At 41.0% G+C, this 15,720-nt stretch overlaps 1 protein-coding gene across 7 annotated transcripts in view; it reads right to left on the minus strand.

Moving 5' to 3' along the window:
- grin2aa (glutamate receptor, ionotropic, N-methyl D-aspartate 2A, a) overlaps positions 1-15,720 on the minus strand; it is a 164,251-nt gene that overhangs the window by 15,308 nt on the left and 133,223 nt on the right. For all 7 annotated transcript variants that reach the window (XM_079643315.1, XM_079643317.1, XM_079643320.1 and 4 more), the window contains 5 exons: positions 13,683-13,854; positions 12,352-12,505; positions 11,070-11,195; positions 10,741-10,970; positions 2,647-2,807 (listed from right to left, as the gene is read on the minus strand). In XM_079643315.1, coding sequence (XP_079499441.1) covers positions 2,647-2,807; positions 10,741-10,970; positions 11,070-11,195; positions 12,352-12,505; positions 13,683-13,854 — 843 coding nt within the window. The remainder of the gene's footprint in view (positions 1-2,646; positions 2,808-10,740; positions 10,971-11,069; positions 11,196-12,351; positions 12,506-13,682; positions 13,855-15,720) is intronic.

Genomic DNA, 15,720 nt, shown 5'->3' on the forward strand with positions numbered 1-15,720 from the left:
AGCGTGACTGTTATTCGTGTTTTTCCACCACTACAGGGACACTGCAGTGCAGTAAATAACATGAACTCCATTTTGACCCCGAAGAAAACATTTTTAGCAGAACTTCTTCAGAGATCCTAATTCACATTGAATTGGACATTCTAAATGTTTCATGGTTTGACCTTTTGCTAGAAAATGTCGGCATAAACGTTGCCCTAAGACATCAAAGTTTTAGCTGAATTCAATGGTGCTTAATGTGTACAAATCTGTATTCCACCGCAGAACAGAAAGGCTATGTTATGTATCAAACATGATTTTTCAGTTAAAGCATTTAAGGCTGTTTTTAAGACTGACAGCAGCACTGTGTCATAAAAGCTCAAGGGGTCCGCCTGAGAGGAAAGGAAACACAAACAGTTCAGGTTGAAGGCCAATGAGGTGCAGAGAGCCTTCGTGTTGAATCCCTGAAAACACTGAAAGTTACCACAACAGCAGTAAATCCTCTGCTCCTCTGTATCCATATTTGCATGTGAGACTTTGTGCAGTGCCATGATATCCTACAGTCACTGTGTTCCCAAAACACCCAGCATTGGGATCCCGCTGTGCAGACAGTGCAGACAGAGGGTGGGTTTCTCCTGTTGCTTTTGTGTGCTAGGACACTGGCATAATGTGGATATGAAATATGAATCAACATTGTATCCTTAATTGACCTTTACAAATTCTAAACCTTGCTGGTACTGCGGGCAATTTAAGTCCCGTAATCAATTCAACTCCTCGGTGCATAGTTTTGCGTCTTGTGGCTGCAACAGATTTGGCATGTAAAGCCTGTCAGCATTATGTGTGATCACAGCTAATCCAGCCATCGAGCCTCAAACAGCTGAACGCCGCCGTGTTGCTCATCTGCTAATACCGCAGAATAGAATTATCAATGAGGGTATTACTGGATACACACACCTGCAGCCAGCCGTGTGTGCGGATACACACGAGCGTTACTTCTAAGCTTGCGTGCATGTCTTATTAGTAAACCGGGGTTTTGCTTATTTGTAGTTACCATACAATATAACAACACAGACGAGGGCATTGTACATGCGGCAGTGGTTTAGCCTAGGTGTTTACATTCAGTTTACGTATGACTAATGGATGAGAGAGAGTAAGCTCGAGATACATATCTGCATAAGAATCACATTCTTATTTTCCCTTATTTTTACCACGAGGCAGCCCGCCCTTCAAATGGAGAACTCTGATTGGATCCAACCATGTAGCCATTAACCAATCAGTTATAACCTCTTGTCATATCACCCGATCAACCTTATGTCCTCTACTGCCAACATGTTTTTCTCTTACACCATATCTCCATTCCTTAATGTCCCCTTCCTCTATCTCCCGTCCCATTCCCCTTTCCACTCTTACCCTCAATTCCCCCTTTCTCTTGCCCTTCCTTTTCCATCCCATTACCACCTTCTTCTCCTCTTTGCTCTTTATGCCTGCCCTTCACACTTCCTCCATTTCCTCCAATCAGATCTCCTGCCCTTGGCCCCCTACCCCGCCCCTTTCCTCTTATTCCCATGTGATTGTGCTATGAGAGTCAACCCTCTGCCTCTGCTCCTCTTGCCTTGAGCTCTACTTTTCCCTTTTCACCTCATCCTTTCAACCCTAATGGTTCTAATCTTCCACTCTAACTGTGGTGATAAGCCTTCCTCTCTCTCTTACACACACATAATATGGAAGCATATTGACAACAAAAGATCTAAGAGAGCATAAAGCAAATTCTGAGCGCTATTCAGTCTGCAAGGCAACATTTGAGAGAGCACAGGCGAAGATTTGTAAGAGCAGAACTTCAAGATTTGAGAGTTAAAAATAAAATCCCTCCAAAGAGGGCCATATAGGCTGAGGGACAACACGTTATTTGACTATTTAAATGCGTATATCCCTTATCGTTTAGACTACAAAATCCATTTTAAGGAGCATTTGGTTTGCACTATACATTCTGGCAACCAGACTGATACCCATAGTGTGCTATTCATACTGGTAGGGTATGTTTTTACAAGAAAGATTATACTACTTTTTCCGTTAAAACTACTTGAAAGAAATGGAAAAAGTCAAATAAAATAACCTTTCTCTTACAGGTGAATGGCTCAGATGTAGATATACAATTCCTCTATTGAATAGCCGAACCATTTGTCACGCTCCGGCGCTGGCCTTCTGCGTCGGCAAATCTAATTCTGCTTTTACAGATCCGTCCCTTTGGACTTTCAAAGGTTTACTTGCAGACTGACTAGCGCTCAAATTTGTTCTGTGCTCTCTCAAAATGTTTGTCGTCAATATACTTCCATTGCAGCCCCACCACCGGTCCTATTGTAGAGACCGGTACTAAAAATAGCTCCTGCTGTTCCCAATGAGGAAACCCATTTATCCCCTGTCTCAAAGGAGCTGTCTCACACACACACACACACACACACACACACACACACACACACTGGAACACATGACAGAAAACACACTCACAGACATGCAATGACACACACATCTATTTGTAGGAGCCCAACGACAGAGTGTTTCTTTTAGAGGTTGACAGGTGAATATGTTTTGCATTACTGAACAAGTATTTGATCACGGATCAGTAAAGGGAATCTCTAACTCGCAATCATGGCACAAATAGTGTTCCCTTACCCCGTTTTGAGGGTGACAAGTGCGTCCACGACTCCAGTTTGATGATATTTTGTCATGTACTGGTGCATAGCGGGGTAGTTTTTCCTGATGTTTCTCTCTGTTGATCCGTTTGGAACCGTCCCGAAGCGGAACGGAGGCGAGTATGCGTACGGGTTCTGAAACTGTGTTGGAGGAAAGATGGAGAAGAAGCAAGAAGAGAGGATAAAAATGGCGGGAAGAAGTGACAAAATCGTTTCCAAAAATGTGTGTGTTCGTGTTTTTTTTTCTGTTTTATCCGTCAATAAGTAGGACGCAAGCACAGAAAGGGTAGGTTTTACCAATCGGTACCTTATTCGTCAGATTGAAAAGATGGACTTTCCCTTGAATGTCTTGATTAGATATATTTAATTCTCCTCATAATAAGTAGTAATGTAATCCAAACATTGCATTCGTCACATTTGGAAAGGAGCTTATTTTGTAGTAAATGTTGGTTTTCAGTAAGAAAAGTTGAAATGTTACCGATTGTATCAAAGTCCTTACTGTGACACAAATCAATGTATTGCTCTAATTCAAAAGCATTGTAAAAACCATTTTCATGTTATCGCTGTTTAAAAAGGACATTTATTTACTTACAATCCATGCTGAGGTAGCCACAAGCTGAATCTGAATTTCCAAATGAAGCTATTATGCAGACTGTTTCTTGTATACAATGTTCATGGTGGTATACTGTACATCAGGGGTGTCAAACTCAAGGCCCGGGGGCCAAATCCGGCCCGTGACTTCATTTTATGTGGCCCGCAAGAGCTTGCAAAGAATACAATACGTTTATTATACGGTTACATGCTGATTTACAGAAGCACATTGTCCATAAACTACATGTCCCACAATGCATCTCGTATTGTGACATACACTGAAGAGACTTGCAATTATTTGCCCTGGACTTCTGCTTTCAGACGTAGTTAATTATGAAGTTATTAACCTATCCGATAATAATCCAATTCAGAGGCAATAATGTAATATAATACATTATTTTATATAATATATTTATATAGTCTTAAAAGTTACAACCGGCCCTTTGAGTGCAACCATAATGCTTTTTTGGCCCGCGATGAAATTGAGTTTGACACCCCTGCTGTACATGCAGACTTGAAAGGCAGAACACTCTTTCAACTTTTATCCATATCCTATCTGCACAATAAAGATATCAACCAATGTCTTTCTTTCACCTACGCAAAATACCTCGCTTGATCCCTATCCACGTTAGACCTTAAGGTGCTTCTGATAACTTACAACATTCTAATTGGACATGTTTTGTTCTTACCTGTTTGATCCCCTTAAACCTTATAGTCCAATCAGGACTCTTTGAGACCGCAGGGCTTCTATCTGTCCCTAGTCTGATCGAGTTTCTCCATATATGTCCTTTTAGGTATCATTTTGTTCAAAGGAGACACAATCTCTCACACGTCTGTCTGCTGTGGGAGAGGGATTCCTCCTCGGTTGCTCTTCATGAGGTTTCTTCTATTTTTATCCCAGGCTTTTGTCTGGGGATGTTTCTTTTATCTGCAAAAGACAGATTGCTCTACTGATTGCAAAGGCCCCATAGGGCACATTTGGGATTCGTGACATCAGGCTACATAAATAAAAGTGACTCGACCTAAATTGACTCTTCATTTCCCTGGTTAAATACTGGGAATGTTTCATTCTTCAGTTTTAGATTGCAGTGTAAAAAGCCCTAACTAAAATGTGATTGTCTAACCCTAACCCTTTTCAACTTACCTCTGGGGTAAACTGTATCAAGGTTGTGCATTTTATAGAACAACCTGTGCATGCTGTTATATTACATTTAGATTGGAGGCTTAACACTTCATTTATTTAAACTTAAATTACAATTATTCTCCCCTCGGCCATTTTCCAATTATACATTAGGATTAATTATACCTATATATTTCACTCTTGAAATCGTGACCCTGCTCTACAAATGTATTTTAAGTTACCCTTTCTATTGAGGCCCCTCTTTGCCCCTCTACATAAGCTCTTTATTTAATATTTCTACTAAATGTACAAGAAACCATATCCAATATGAAACACAAACATCGGATTCACCCAGACTTCAGTTGATTAGCCACAAAAGGAAACATATTCTATTATTTTCCATCTGTTCTTCCTCCCTCTAACTGGATTGGTTTACCCTTTTTTTGAGCGCTCCCATCATTTCTCTCTGTCTCCCCCCCCCCCCCCCCCCCCCCTGTGTCTCTCTCAGGTGTAATCCAGTCTGTGTACAGGTCAGAGGGTTTTGTAGTTGTGTGCTTGTCGCCCCGGTAACAGCCCTCAAGCACTGCGGTAACAATCTGCCCTTATTGCCAGAAACAGACAATCCCTATCAATTAGAAGTGTTTATTATAGGCTCCACTCTAACCACAGTGTGTGTGTGTGTGTGTGTGTGTGTGTGTGTGTGTGTGTGTGTGTGTGTGTGTGTGTGTGTGTGTGTGTGTGTGTGTGTGTGTGTGTGTCTGTGTGTGTGTGTGTGTGTGTTTCAACACGGTCGTGAATTAACTTATAGGTAAATTAGTTGCATAGTAGTATCATTTGTGTTCAGTTTCTTCAAAACCTACACAATTAACTAACTTAGAAAAACGTCAATCAGCACGCTGCCTTTTTTCCCGCACTTTTATATTGCTTAAGATTATTTTTCTCCCCAAAGAGCCGCCATTCCAAAAAACAAGTCTCAATATTGGTTTGCGTGTTATTGGTTAGAGCGAGGAACTCCTTATGGGATTCAGCTCAAGAAAGATGGATGGGTGTTATAGCTGTGTCCAATGTGAAATATTTATTTAAGACCTTAATAATGAACTTTCAGTTTCACTTTAAAATCATAGTTATTGTAACCCTGACGACAGCATTCTCCCAATGCAAACCAAGATGTTTTGTTTCCTTAACCCACAGAAAATGTTTTGTTTGTGTTAAAAATCCGACATTTTATTCAGTTATACATGTAACTTTAAGTTTAAACGTAACTTTGACTTTATGGTAGCTTGAGTTCGGCCGTCTTACACATTAGAATGATAGTGATAGCTCTGACATTCGCCTCAAAATGTCTGTTAAGTATCTGTTTAACATCTGTAAAAAAACATCTGATTGTTGAATTGTTTGTGTGTACTAGTTATATCATAAATGTATCTGCATTATATATGCATGTAAATATGTATGCATACTCTATCTGTCCTGCCCACATGTGCATCTGTGTTGTATAATCAGGTCAGGTTAGCGGTGATGTCATGGTGTGTGTCTGCATCACGAGAGATGGCCCTCAGGAGGCTGCCTCCTCACGCAGACCCTCCTATCGTTTCTCCATCCTCATATTCGCCTCATTTGTGGCTCTTTTAAGGTTGAGCAGAAGCTTTGAGGTCGGAAGAGGGGAATATATGAGGGGGAGAAGGGGGTCAGATCTGCAGGGGGTGATACAGATATGGACTGAACTCCTCTCGAGCTGGATAATTACCAGTGAAGGGCTTTGGAGAACCGCAGCAGCTGCTTGTAATGAAAGCTTGATGCAACGATGATGAGAAAATGAAAGACACGAGGATCTGTGTGCCAGACAGGTGGAGATAAGAGCACTCGCTGCCCCCCAGCCATGAGGCACGGCCAAGCACTCCAGATATTGAGATGTTGTTAACAGGTGATTGAAATCATCCCCCAACCTTTTCTATCTAGAGGTTTTTATGTAAATGTCTGTCATTTTAGGGTGAATTTCCAATAAATACATCCATTATATAAGAATTATGCTTTTAATAATGTACATGCTTTTTGTACATTAACATCAGTGCGTCCAATCTGCCTAACTCACCTCTCACGCTGTCCCATTTCTATTTCAATTCTCCCCTTCCTCCTTAGTTTTGCTCCTGCTACCCTCTCCGTCTCCTTATTATGCAAGTCCTGCTGTTATATAAGCACAGGACTCTCTTTTGAATGTGTGTCTAACTGTGTCTGGAACTTAATGCTCCTGTTTGCCCATCCAGCGCTCTAACATGCCACTTCTACAAATCGACTGTGTCTCTATTAAAGCAGCGGTTCTCAAGGTCCTTGTGCCATTTCAACTCTTTAAAAAAAACTGCTATTGTGGTGTCACTGCAAAGTTTTGCATTGCTATTCAGCTTGTAGTTAAATGTTCTCCTCAATTTCAAATCTGCCTTCTCATTCTAAAAGTAATTCAAGATCTTGATCTGGAGAAGTTTGGTCATGTGACATTGGAGACATTGAACAAATTAGACTTTTCAAATAATTTTTGATAACAATCTTCATCGAAAATAGAAAAATACACTCAAATCCTACAAAGAGAGGTGCTTCATACTTAACCGGTGTAGTAATACAATGCTGCATTGATTGGAGTAAATAGGTCACATGACATAGAAGCTATTGGAAATAATTTAAAATAAAAACCTGCTGATTTGTTCATAAACATATTCACCTAAAATAGAAAAAAGAAATAGTTGTGTCCTTCTTGTTTAGTGTAGAAATTACTAGGCTGCATTTAATCGGAGTCATTTGGTCACATGACATGAAGGCTATAGAAAACAAATAAGTTAAGAGACTGCTGAAGATACAACAACATTCATATAAAATACAAAAATAAATACATTTGGAATTTTAAGGTCTCGTGATATAGAAGTTATAGAAAAAATAAGGTATACCAAATTTGCCAAAGTGTTTTTGGCTTCGATGGATTTCTCAAAATGTTTTCAACCTGCTTCGAAGGGCAGCTGTATCCAAGAGCGCTTATCATTGGTTCCATGTTGTTTAGGTGAATCAATCGTACTCCAGATAGAAGATGCCTTTACCTCTTTAGACTCACCTTTATGTCACATTTTACAAAAAGATAGAAGAAATATAAGAAACGGCACTGTAGTTAAGTGCTTTCAGTCAAGTTCACACCTTTAAAGTTGCTAGATTAACCAAATTGTTCAAAATATATTGGGGCGGCCGTGGTTAACGGGATAAATGTGTTTCCACCAAGCAAGATACTTCCTCCCAATTTGCTCCAGAGGCAGTTTACAGTATTGAAGTATATCTAAAGTGCTGCAGAAATCATGACAGACTGGCATGACGTGCAATATTCTTTTTACAAATACCATCACTTGTCAGAAAAACCCTGACAAAAAAACAAATGTTATGTATTTATATTATTAGATAGATCTGATGCATTTGGCCACTTCTAAAACTAAGTTACTGCGGTTACTATTATGTCACCATGACCAACTGCCAAAACCTCAGCAGTGCAACATTTGAATTGTTAAAGTTTGTGCACTGAAAACATGCTCTAGTCTGAGCTGTTAAGAAACCAGAACACTGTGTACCTGGGTACTCTTCAGCTAGCATAGAAAATAAGACAAAGTGAAACAACTGAAATCCCTGGTGACTCTACAGCCTGAAACGACAGAGACCTGTTAAATGGCCTTCACTCTCCCATAAGAGAAGTGTTGCCATCAATTCAGCACCCAATCATAACTCCCTGTTTATAAAAGATAACATAAACCGTTACAGCTCTTCCTGCTGTCCCCACCTGAAATGAATGAACACATTTCAATGTGTTGTCAACTGTAGAGGCAAAGTGACACAAATGGGCTAAAGTTGTTGAACCCTGTTATCATGTATAATGTGAGAGCCCAGGGAGGGTGAATGTGCAAAGTGTCTGATATTTTTGGACTCAAGAATCAAATTTATCGTTTTTTTTCCCACTGATTTCAAATGCAGTTTAAGTGTCATTTTAGGAGAACCACATACCATTTGTTCGATTGTACATCTCCATATGTGTCATGCAAAGCTGTTGTATTTATACTTGTAAGTCATTGATGTGATCTATTCCAAAATCAATTCAATTGCAGAGACTTTGCCATTCTTAGCTTGCGAGTACCAATGATTGGCATACGTTAGGCAGACTGAAAAGTGAATACAATGACTTATGGCATTTAAAAGGGTTGCTTAGCTACAGTAGATTCAAGATCGCTGTATTGAAACTAAAATCTCAAACGTTCGGCCATAGATTTTCTGTGATCATCTGGTTGGTTGCAAACTTAGGTAGTTCCCGTCACCTCAAATCCACACAGTGAAGCGTTTTTAAGTAACACTTAACTAAACTTTCCTTGAAATATATGCAGGGTGAAACAGGGCGGTTGTTTTGTACAAAGGTGTCAGTGCAGTGTAATGTTTCCATGGTTGAGTCAAAGCCTTTTTGGGTGAAACGTAAGTGTTGTTTGGTGACCAACAACCAACTTCACATCACTTACATTTATGCTATAGGAAAGATGTTGTCAATGGGATGGATGTTGCCCAATGCCTGCTATATGTTAAAGTAGGCGACTGTTTCCTAACATGTTAGCCGTAAGACATTGATAAGCAGTATAATCTAAGGCTTTTTGCTGTGACTTTGCCCCCTAGTGGTCTAAACTCAGTTAAGGTAGCTTTAAGTATACCTCACTGAGCGGCATCTGAATGGAGGATTTTTTTCTTCATCATTTTTGGGTCAGAGATGGCTCAATGTCCAGCTTCGCTCAGCATACCTGTCTGAGTGGCCGTTTACCCTTTTTGTCTGTTTCCATTCTTCCCTGGCCCTCTCTGTCTTCCCATATCTCCTTTACTTTCACCCCCTGTATTCCTTTCTCCCTTCCTCAGCCGTCAACTTGGCCCATATCTGTCCGCCTGGTGTCTTGTACCATCTTGTGTGTATTGGCCTCTCGCTATTCCTCAGTCACCCTCCTGCCAGTTTCTGTACCCCTTCCTCCTTCCCTCCCTCCTTCTCTCCTTCTGTATGTTGTCAAAACCCTCTACATCACTCTCAAAGGCTCTCTCCTTGGAAGCCTCCCCCCATACCAACGTCTCCTCTCTCTCCTCAGGAAGTCTCTACCCTTTTGTCTTGCTCTTCTTTCCCGTTTTTTTTACATAGCACTTGACCTTTTTCTTTAATCTTTTAGCCTGTCTCTCTCCCTCGCAGAGCCACCATTTTCCCTTCCATATCTATGCATCATTGTATTACAGTGTGAATTATCAAAGTTGTGCCTGTATAGTCATTTGCAATTACATAATGGCATAACAGTGGTATTACAAGCAATGGTTATATTAAGGGAACAGATTTTAATTTATAATATTAATCTTTTTATAACCTAAGACAATGCTGAAATGGCAGAACCCTTTTTCTAGACATGCTATAAAATGAAGCTAATTGTAGCGCCACAGTTTGCAGACTAGAAATGTGTGTGAAAGGATTCACCTCAAACACAAATGAAACACGACAATCAAGACACAATTCCTAATACTTTGTGGATTGTGGATCCAAATGTCTAAGAAGTTCCTTTCTTATGGATTTCCTGCACAATCTTTACAGCGGATGCTTTTACCAGCAAGAGTGTAATTACTTTTGGAGTGCACTTGAATTATTGTATGAAATGTCACACATATACCGCATGACATTTCATATTCAATTCTATATAGTACATGACACTTATTTTTACTCTTGTTGCAGCAAATGCATCCCTGAACTGCTTGGCTTTTTAAGATAGGCACTGAAAAGGTACTCAAGTCCTTTTGCTCAACACTTACGATTGTAGAAGTGCATAAATGTTGGAATACATTTGCATTCAAAATGTGTTTCAGCGACATAAGACCATCATGTTCTACCCTCTGTGGATGTTGAAAACAGCAGCTCCAATGCCAACATTCCCATTGTTAAGTGTAAGACAATGCAAATGGAATAATGCAGATACTCCTTGGGAACGTTTCTAGACACACATACAAGCCGATAGAGAAGTTAACCAAAAGGCATTAGTGCACACACTAACTTTCGATTACTGATGCACTTAATTTGTTTGTGTCTGTTTTTATTTATGTATTTATTTTCTTTTTTTACCCATGCCATGTCTTGTAATGTCTATGCCAGGACCCTGGGGGATTGGGGTTTGTTTATGCAGGGTACCACCAGTATTTCAATGTTCTATATCAACCATTCAATACTATTTTGAATGGTTGGGCGGTTCCTTTCAAATCTAACTTTTTAACTGACAAAAAAATCCCCCTCCAGGCCAAATGTAATCAACAAAGTACCCACTCCCAAATATCATCTATTACCTTGTTGTCGGAGAGCCCGGTGACTTGATCCACAAACTCCTCCTGGATCATGAAGGCGGCCAGGTTGGCAGTGTAGGAGGCCAGGAAGATGACAGCGAAGAAGGCCCACACTGACACTATGAACTTACTGGTAGTTCCTTTTGGGTTCTGAACAGGCACAGAGTTGTTGAAGACCAGACCCCACAGCAGCCACACTGCCTTGCCCATAGTGAAGGAAGGGCCATGGGGGTCTGGAAGAGAGGATGAAGGAGAGGGATGATGGTTTAGTAGAAGTAAAAGCACACAAAATGTAGAAATACAAATGTGTTCTCATGTGTGTGGATGCCTACCTCTGCCCTGCGCCAGGTTTCGGTTGAATCCAAGAGGACTGATGTACTCAAACATAAAGACAGCCATTGCAGTCACCAGCAGTAGCATCACAAACATCATGACCCACACTGATGCACTGAATGGCTCTGAGAGAGGGGAAGAGAGAGGATAAGAAGACAGAGATTAAGTATTAACACATGTTGGATTACATTTTTTTAATCTCTGACACATCACTTCCTCTGACACTTTCTGTCTTTCCATGAACTGAACGAATAAATCAACCACGTGGAGGAAAGTACTGCGTGGCTTAACAAGCTGACTCCCCCACACACACACACACACACACACACACACACACACACACACACACACACACACACACACACACACACACACACACACACACACACACACACACACACACACACACACACACACACACACACATACGCGCACACACACACACACACACACACACACACACACACACGCACACACACACACACACACAGACCACCTCCTATTTGACAGTGTGAGGAGGCGCGCAGTACAGGAAGCCCTGGTGTCAGCACTCCTGTCCTCCCTCGGAGCTCACAACACTACCGCAGAGATTAAACCGGGCTCTAATGTATGGGAGAGCACTGCTGGCAAAGCGCCGCGCACTTTCAGAGTGTGTGTGCTAGTGTGTGTGTGCATCCTGGCATGCGGCCAAAACAGGGTATTCCTGATAAGCCCTTATAATTGCCACTTTCACAGCAGTAACGGCGCGCTGCATACATGTGAGTGTGTGTGTGTGTGTGTACCTCTTCACTTTTATGCTTGCGTGTGCCCCTTTGTGTGCAGGAACTCGGATCGAAACGAACGTGACTGAGCAGCCGAAAACAGGGATATCCACGATCACTCCATTTGGAAATCCTGCGGTTAAGACCCTCTCAGGTAAGTGAGAGTCGTTGTGGCGGAGAGTAGGAGTCGAGCTAAATCCCAGCGGTGAAAGAGCAAGTATTGACAGCAGCGTGTTGTCGGCTCACACACACACACACACACACACACACACACACACACACACACACACACACACACACACACACACACACACACACACACACACACACACACACACACACACACACACACACACACACACACACACACACACACACACACACACACACACACACACACACACACACACACACACAAACAAATACCTCTCTACACTCACATAAACAGAAGTAAAGCAAACAGATCTTCCTCCCTATCCCTCCTGAGTCAATGCAACACAGTTCATTCGGTGACAGTTACCGAGAAAGGCTGACGGGGAGACCGTTCCGTTGCTACGGGAGACCATGACGCTGATCCCCGTTTCCACGAACGGGACGGAGAAATCGATGACCTCAGAACGCTCCTCATTGATCGTCAGAGATCCGACGGCCATGACGGCTTTCTTATAGACCACCTTTAAGGGCGGAGGAGAGGGAGGGACGAGGGGCGAAAGGGAGGGGGGGAGGAAAGGGATGGATGGATGGATGAGGAGGGTGATTAGGGATGAAGGAAGCGAGACAGGGAGGGAGGAAGAGATTGATGTGAAGGGGAGAAAGATGGTTGGTTTGAAGAAAGGTGGATGAGATGAGGATTCAAACGGGGCAAATTAAGAGGGAGAAGGATTATGGGTAAATCATTAGGTAGAAAGGGAAAGAAGAGAAAATAGAAAAAGAAAAGGAAGAATATTGTTTAATAATTTTGCCATTCACTGGTTTTTCACATATGAAGTGAGTGACAGTTCAGTCTGACTGGCACTGATGCTAACAGATTAGCTTCAGAAGTGCAGAAAAAACTCCCCTATTTGGTGATTTTCTTCAGTAGTCAACTTACTACATATCTTCATTATAACGCTCTAAAAACTCTAAACCAAAATAGATCCAAGCTCCTGCCAAGCATACCCCAGAACATTTGAATCTCATTGACTCCACATCAATAAAGTTTTTAATCCCAGGCTGATTCTTAAAATCAATATGTAAGCGGGTGTCACTGCTAAATAAGATGAATGAACTTCAAATGAGTGGGAAAAGTCTGCCATGGAATAAGATATATATATATAGTCAGCAATAACTTCACAGTCCTAAAACGAACTCTGGGACTTCAAGTTGGAGCTGGCAATTAAAGATATGCAAAACACTTTCTGCAGGAGTAGCTAAGATGTGTTTACTTTCCAAGCATTTACAGCTGCTGCCAACGCCTCGTAGCTGAAAGTGTTTTCCCTGCGATGTGGAAGTTTTGCAAAGTCAACAACTAAAGCTTTTTTTGGAACATAAGGAACAGGAATATCCCGTCACAGACACATCTGTGATTTCCTCTCAGCCTAACATTTCAGAGTTGCTACAAGTGAAAACTCATCAATACATGTTCTTATATGTTACCTTAAAGACTAGCAGGTAAAGATAACTAGTCCTTAAGGTAGCTAGTCAGTAGTCTGCTACTACTAAATCATTGTAAATGGTATTTGTCCCACAGAGGGGAAATGTAGATTATTAAAGCACAGTGCCAGTACATATAAAGACACACATAAAGAGGCAAGCACAGGTTCACGCACAAATCAAATGTAATCAAATATAAAAATCTAAAGTGTCTCTTACCTCTCCCACCATCCCATTCCAGATGTTGTTGATTTTCTTGCCATGCTTGCCATTGGTTACCAGGTACAGGTCGTAGGTGAACTTTACATACGTGGCAATCTTTTTCAGAATGTCGATGCAGAAGCCTTTGCAGCACTTCTTAACATATGTCCCCCCAGCCTCAGTTGAGTTGCTAAAGGAACACAAACACACACACAAAAAAAAGCACATTGTTAGCCCGTGATTTCCAAACAGCAGATGCTTTAAACAATGATAAAAGGCAGTGGAGTTTCTGTGACAGAAAACGACAGAAATTCCACAGAATAGAAGATTTTATAACATGCTTGTGTCTCTGTGTTTTGCACATTTCTGTTCTCTGCTACCTCTTACTTAACTACACAGCTCTTCAGCTTTAACTATATACTGCCCATATTTAATTTTTCAGGGTCATTTGTCATTTTATTTGCTCAAAGTAATTGTATATCATATTTTGTATATTGTTTATAATCAAGCTTTATTTTTTATTATTTTTGAATATTATAATTTATGATATATATATATTTATAAAACGGACAAGTCAAATCAAGCAATCTGATTGGTTCTTAGCCGTGATATACTGAGCGTATACCACGGGTAGAATTGTAAGTTACTTTTCACAACAAGTCAGTATCCCTCCGCGTCTGAGAAAAACAGTATACCGTTGGGCTGAAAAGCAAACTTCGCGTCGGGCCGAACCACGCCCCTTAGCTGTGATATAATGAGCATATACCACGGCCTGTCGTGAGCTATTGCTTAAATATATTAACATATTTTTATGATATATCTAAGCTTTTTCTGCTTGTTCTTTTGTTGTTTTTATACATTTTTAATTTTTATAATAGTTTAAATTTATATTTCTATATTTGCCCCCTTTTTTGACACCCTAATTCCTCCTCCTGTGTTTTTGAATGCAGCATTTAACAAAACCTGATTCTGATTCTGAAACCAGGTGGAGTTGTTTTTGTATTGATTTCACATTTATTTCCACCTTTATGAACCATGTTTGACTGAAGACTTGACTTGTCTTTGGGGACGAAAAACAAACTCAGTTTCCTCCTCATTTCATTCTACTTGCTACATTTATACTGTATGAACGCGCCAATGCACACCTGTCACCCTGGGACGTTTTTCACCTTTAAGCACAGGGTGAATAATTCATAATTTACATCAGAAGAAAATATGCTCTCTCTCTCCTCCTACCTCTCCGTCTCTCTGGAGGTGGAGCTTTGTGATTGCGCTGCATCTGCAAGCCTTGTACCATCTGTGTGTATGCATTTGAGAGCAGAAGAGTTCAGACAGTGTTCACGCACACAGGAGCGCACATCAACTCTCAGCCACCTGGGACGCTCATTTAACTTTTAGATGTGTGCTAATTCGGCGAAGATGACCTCGTCCTTTAGTTTCACAATAACTTAAGACACAAACTTGATGTAAAGAGAAAAGGAAAGCACGTCCGGTCGTGACTCTGCAGCTGAAACTCACTCTGTCACTTTGTAGGAACTCTGTTGTGCCTGAAAAACATTCGGCATTTTTCGCCCCCAAGGGCCACTTCCTGTGTTTCCCTCACTAGTCGCCATCGATCTGTCAAATGCACGTCACCCAAAGTGGAATCCGTGGAGACCGGAAAAGGACTCTTTATGGTCTAATATTTCCACACAATAGAGAACAATGCTCACTCTGAGAGAGCCAGTTGTGATTGACAGGGTGATTTTCTGCAGATATAAGTAGATAATATCTATAGCAGCTGTTCCATCTGATTCAAATTCCATTAAGAAGCCAATTTACATTTAAGCCCCTTTAAACATACCATGTGTCAACACAATCCGGCTAATTCCCAGCCAGAGAAGCCATATGGGGTTTGGTTTCCTCATGAATCTAACATAAAGATGTTTTAAAAAAACCTCCTCGTCTTGTAATGCAATATTTATTTGCCTAACCTTTCAAGCTCGAATTATTTTCAAGCACACTGAAGCAACGGTGGCAGTTACGCAACACAGCAAAGTTAGTAGAAGGAGATAAA

This window comes from Notothenia rossii (assembly GCF_949606895.1).
Source record: "Notothenia rossii genome assembly, chromosome: 8".
NCBI classification, from domain to species: Eukaryota; Metazoa; Chordata; class Actinopteri; order Perciformes; family Nototheniidae; genus Notothenia; species Notothenia rossii.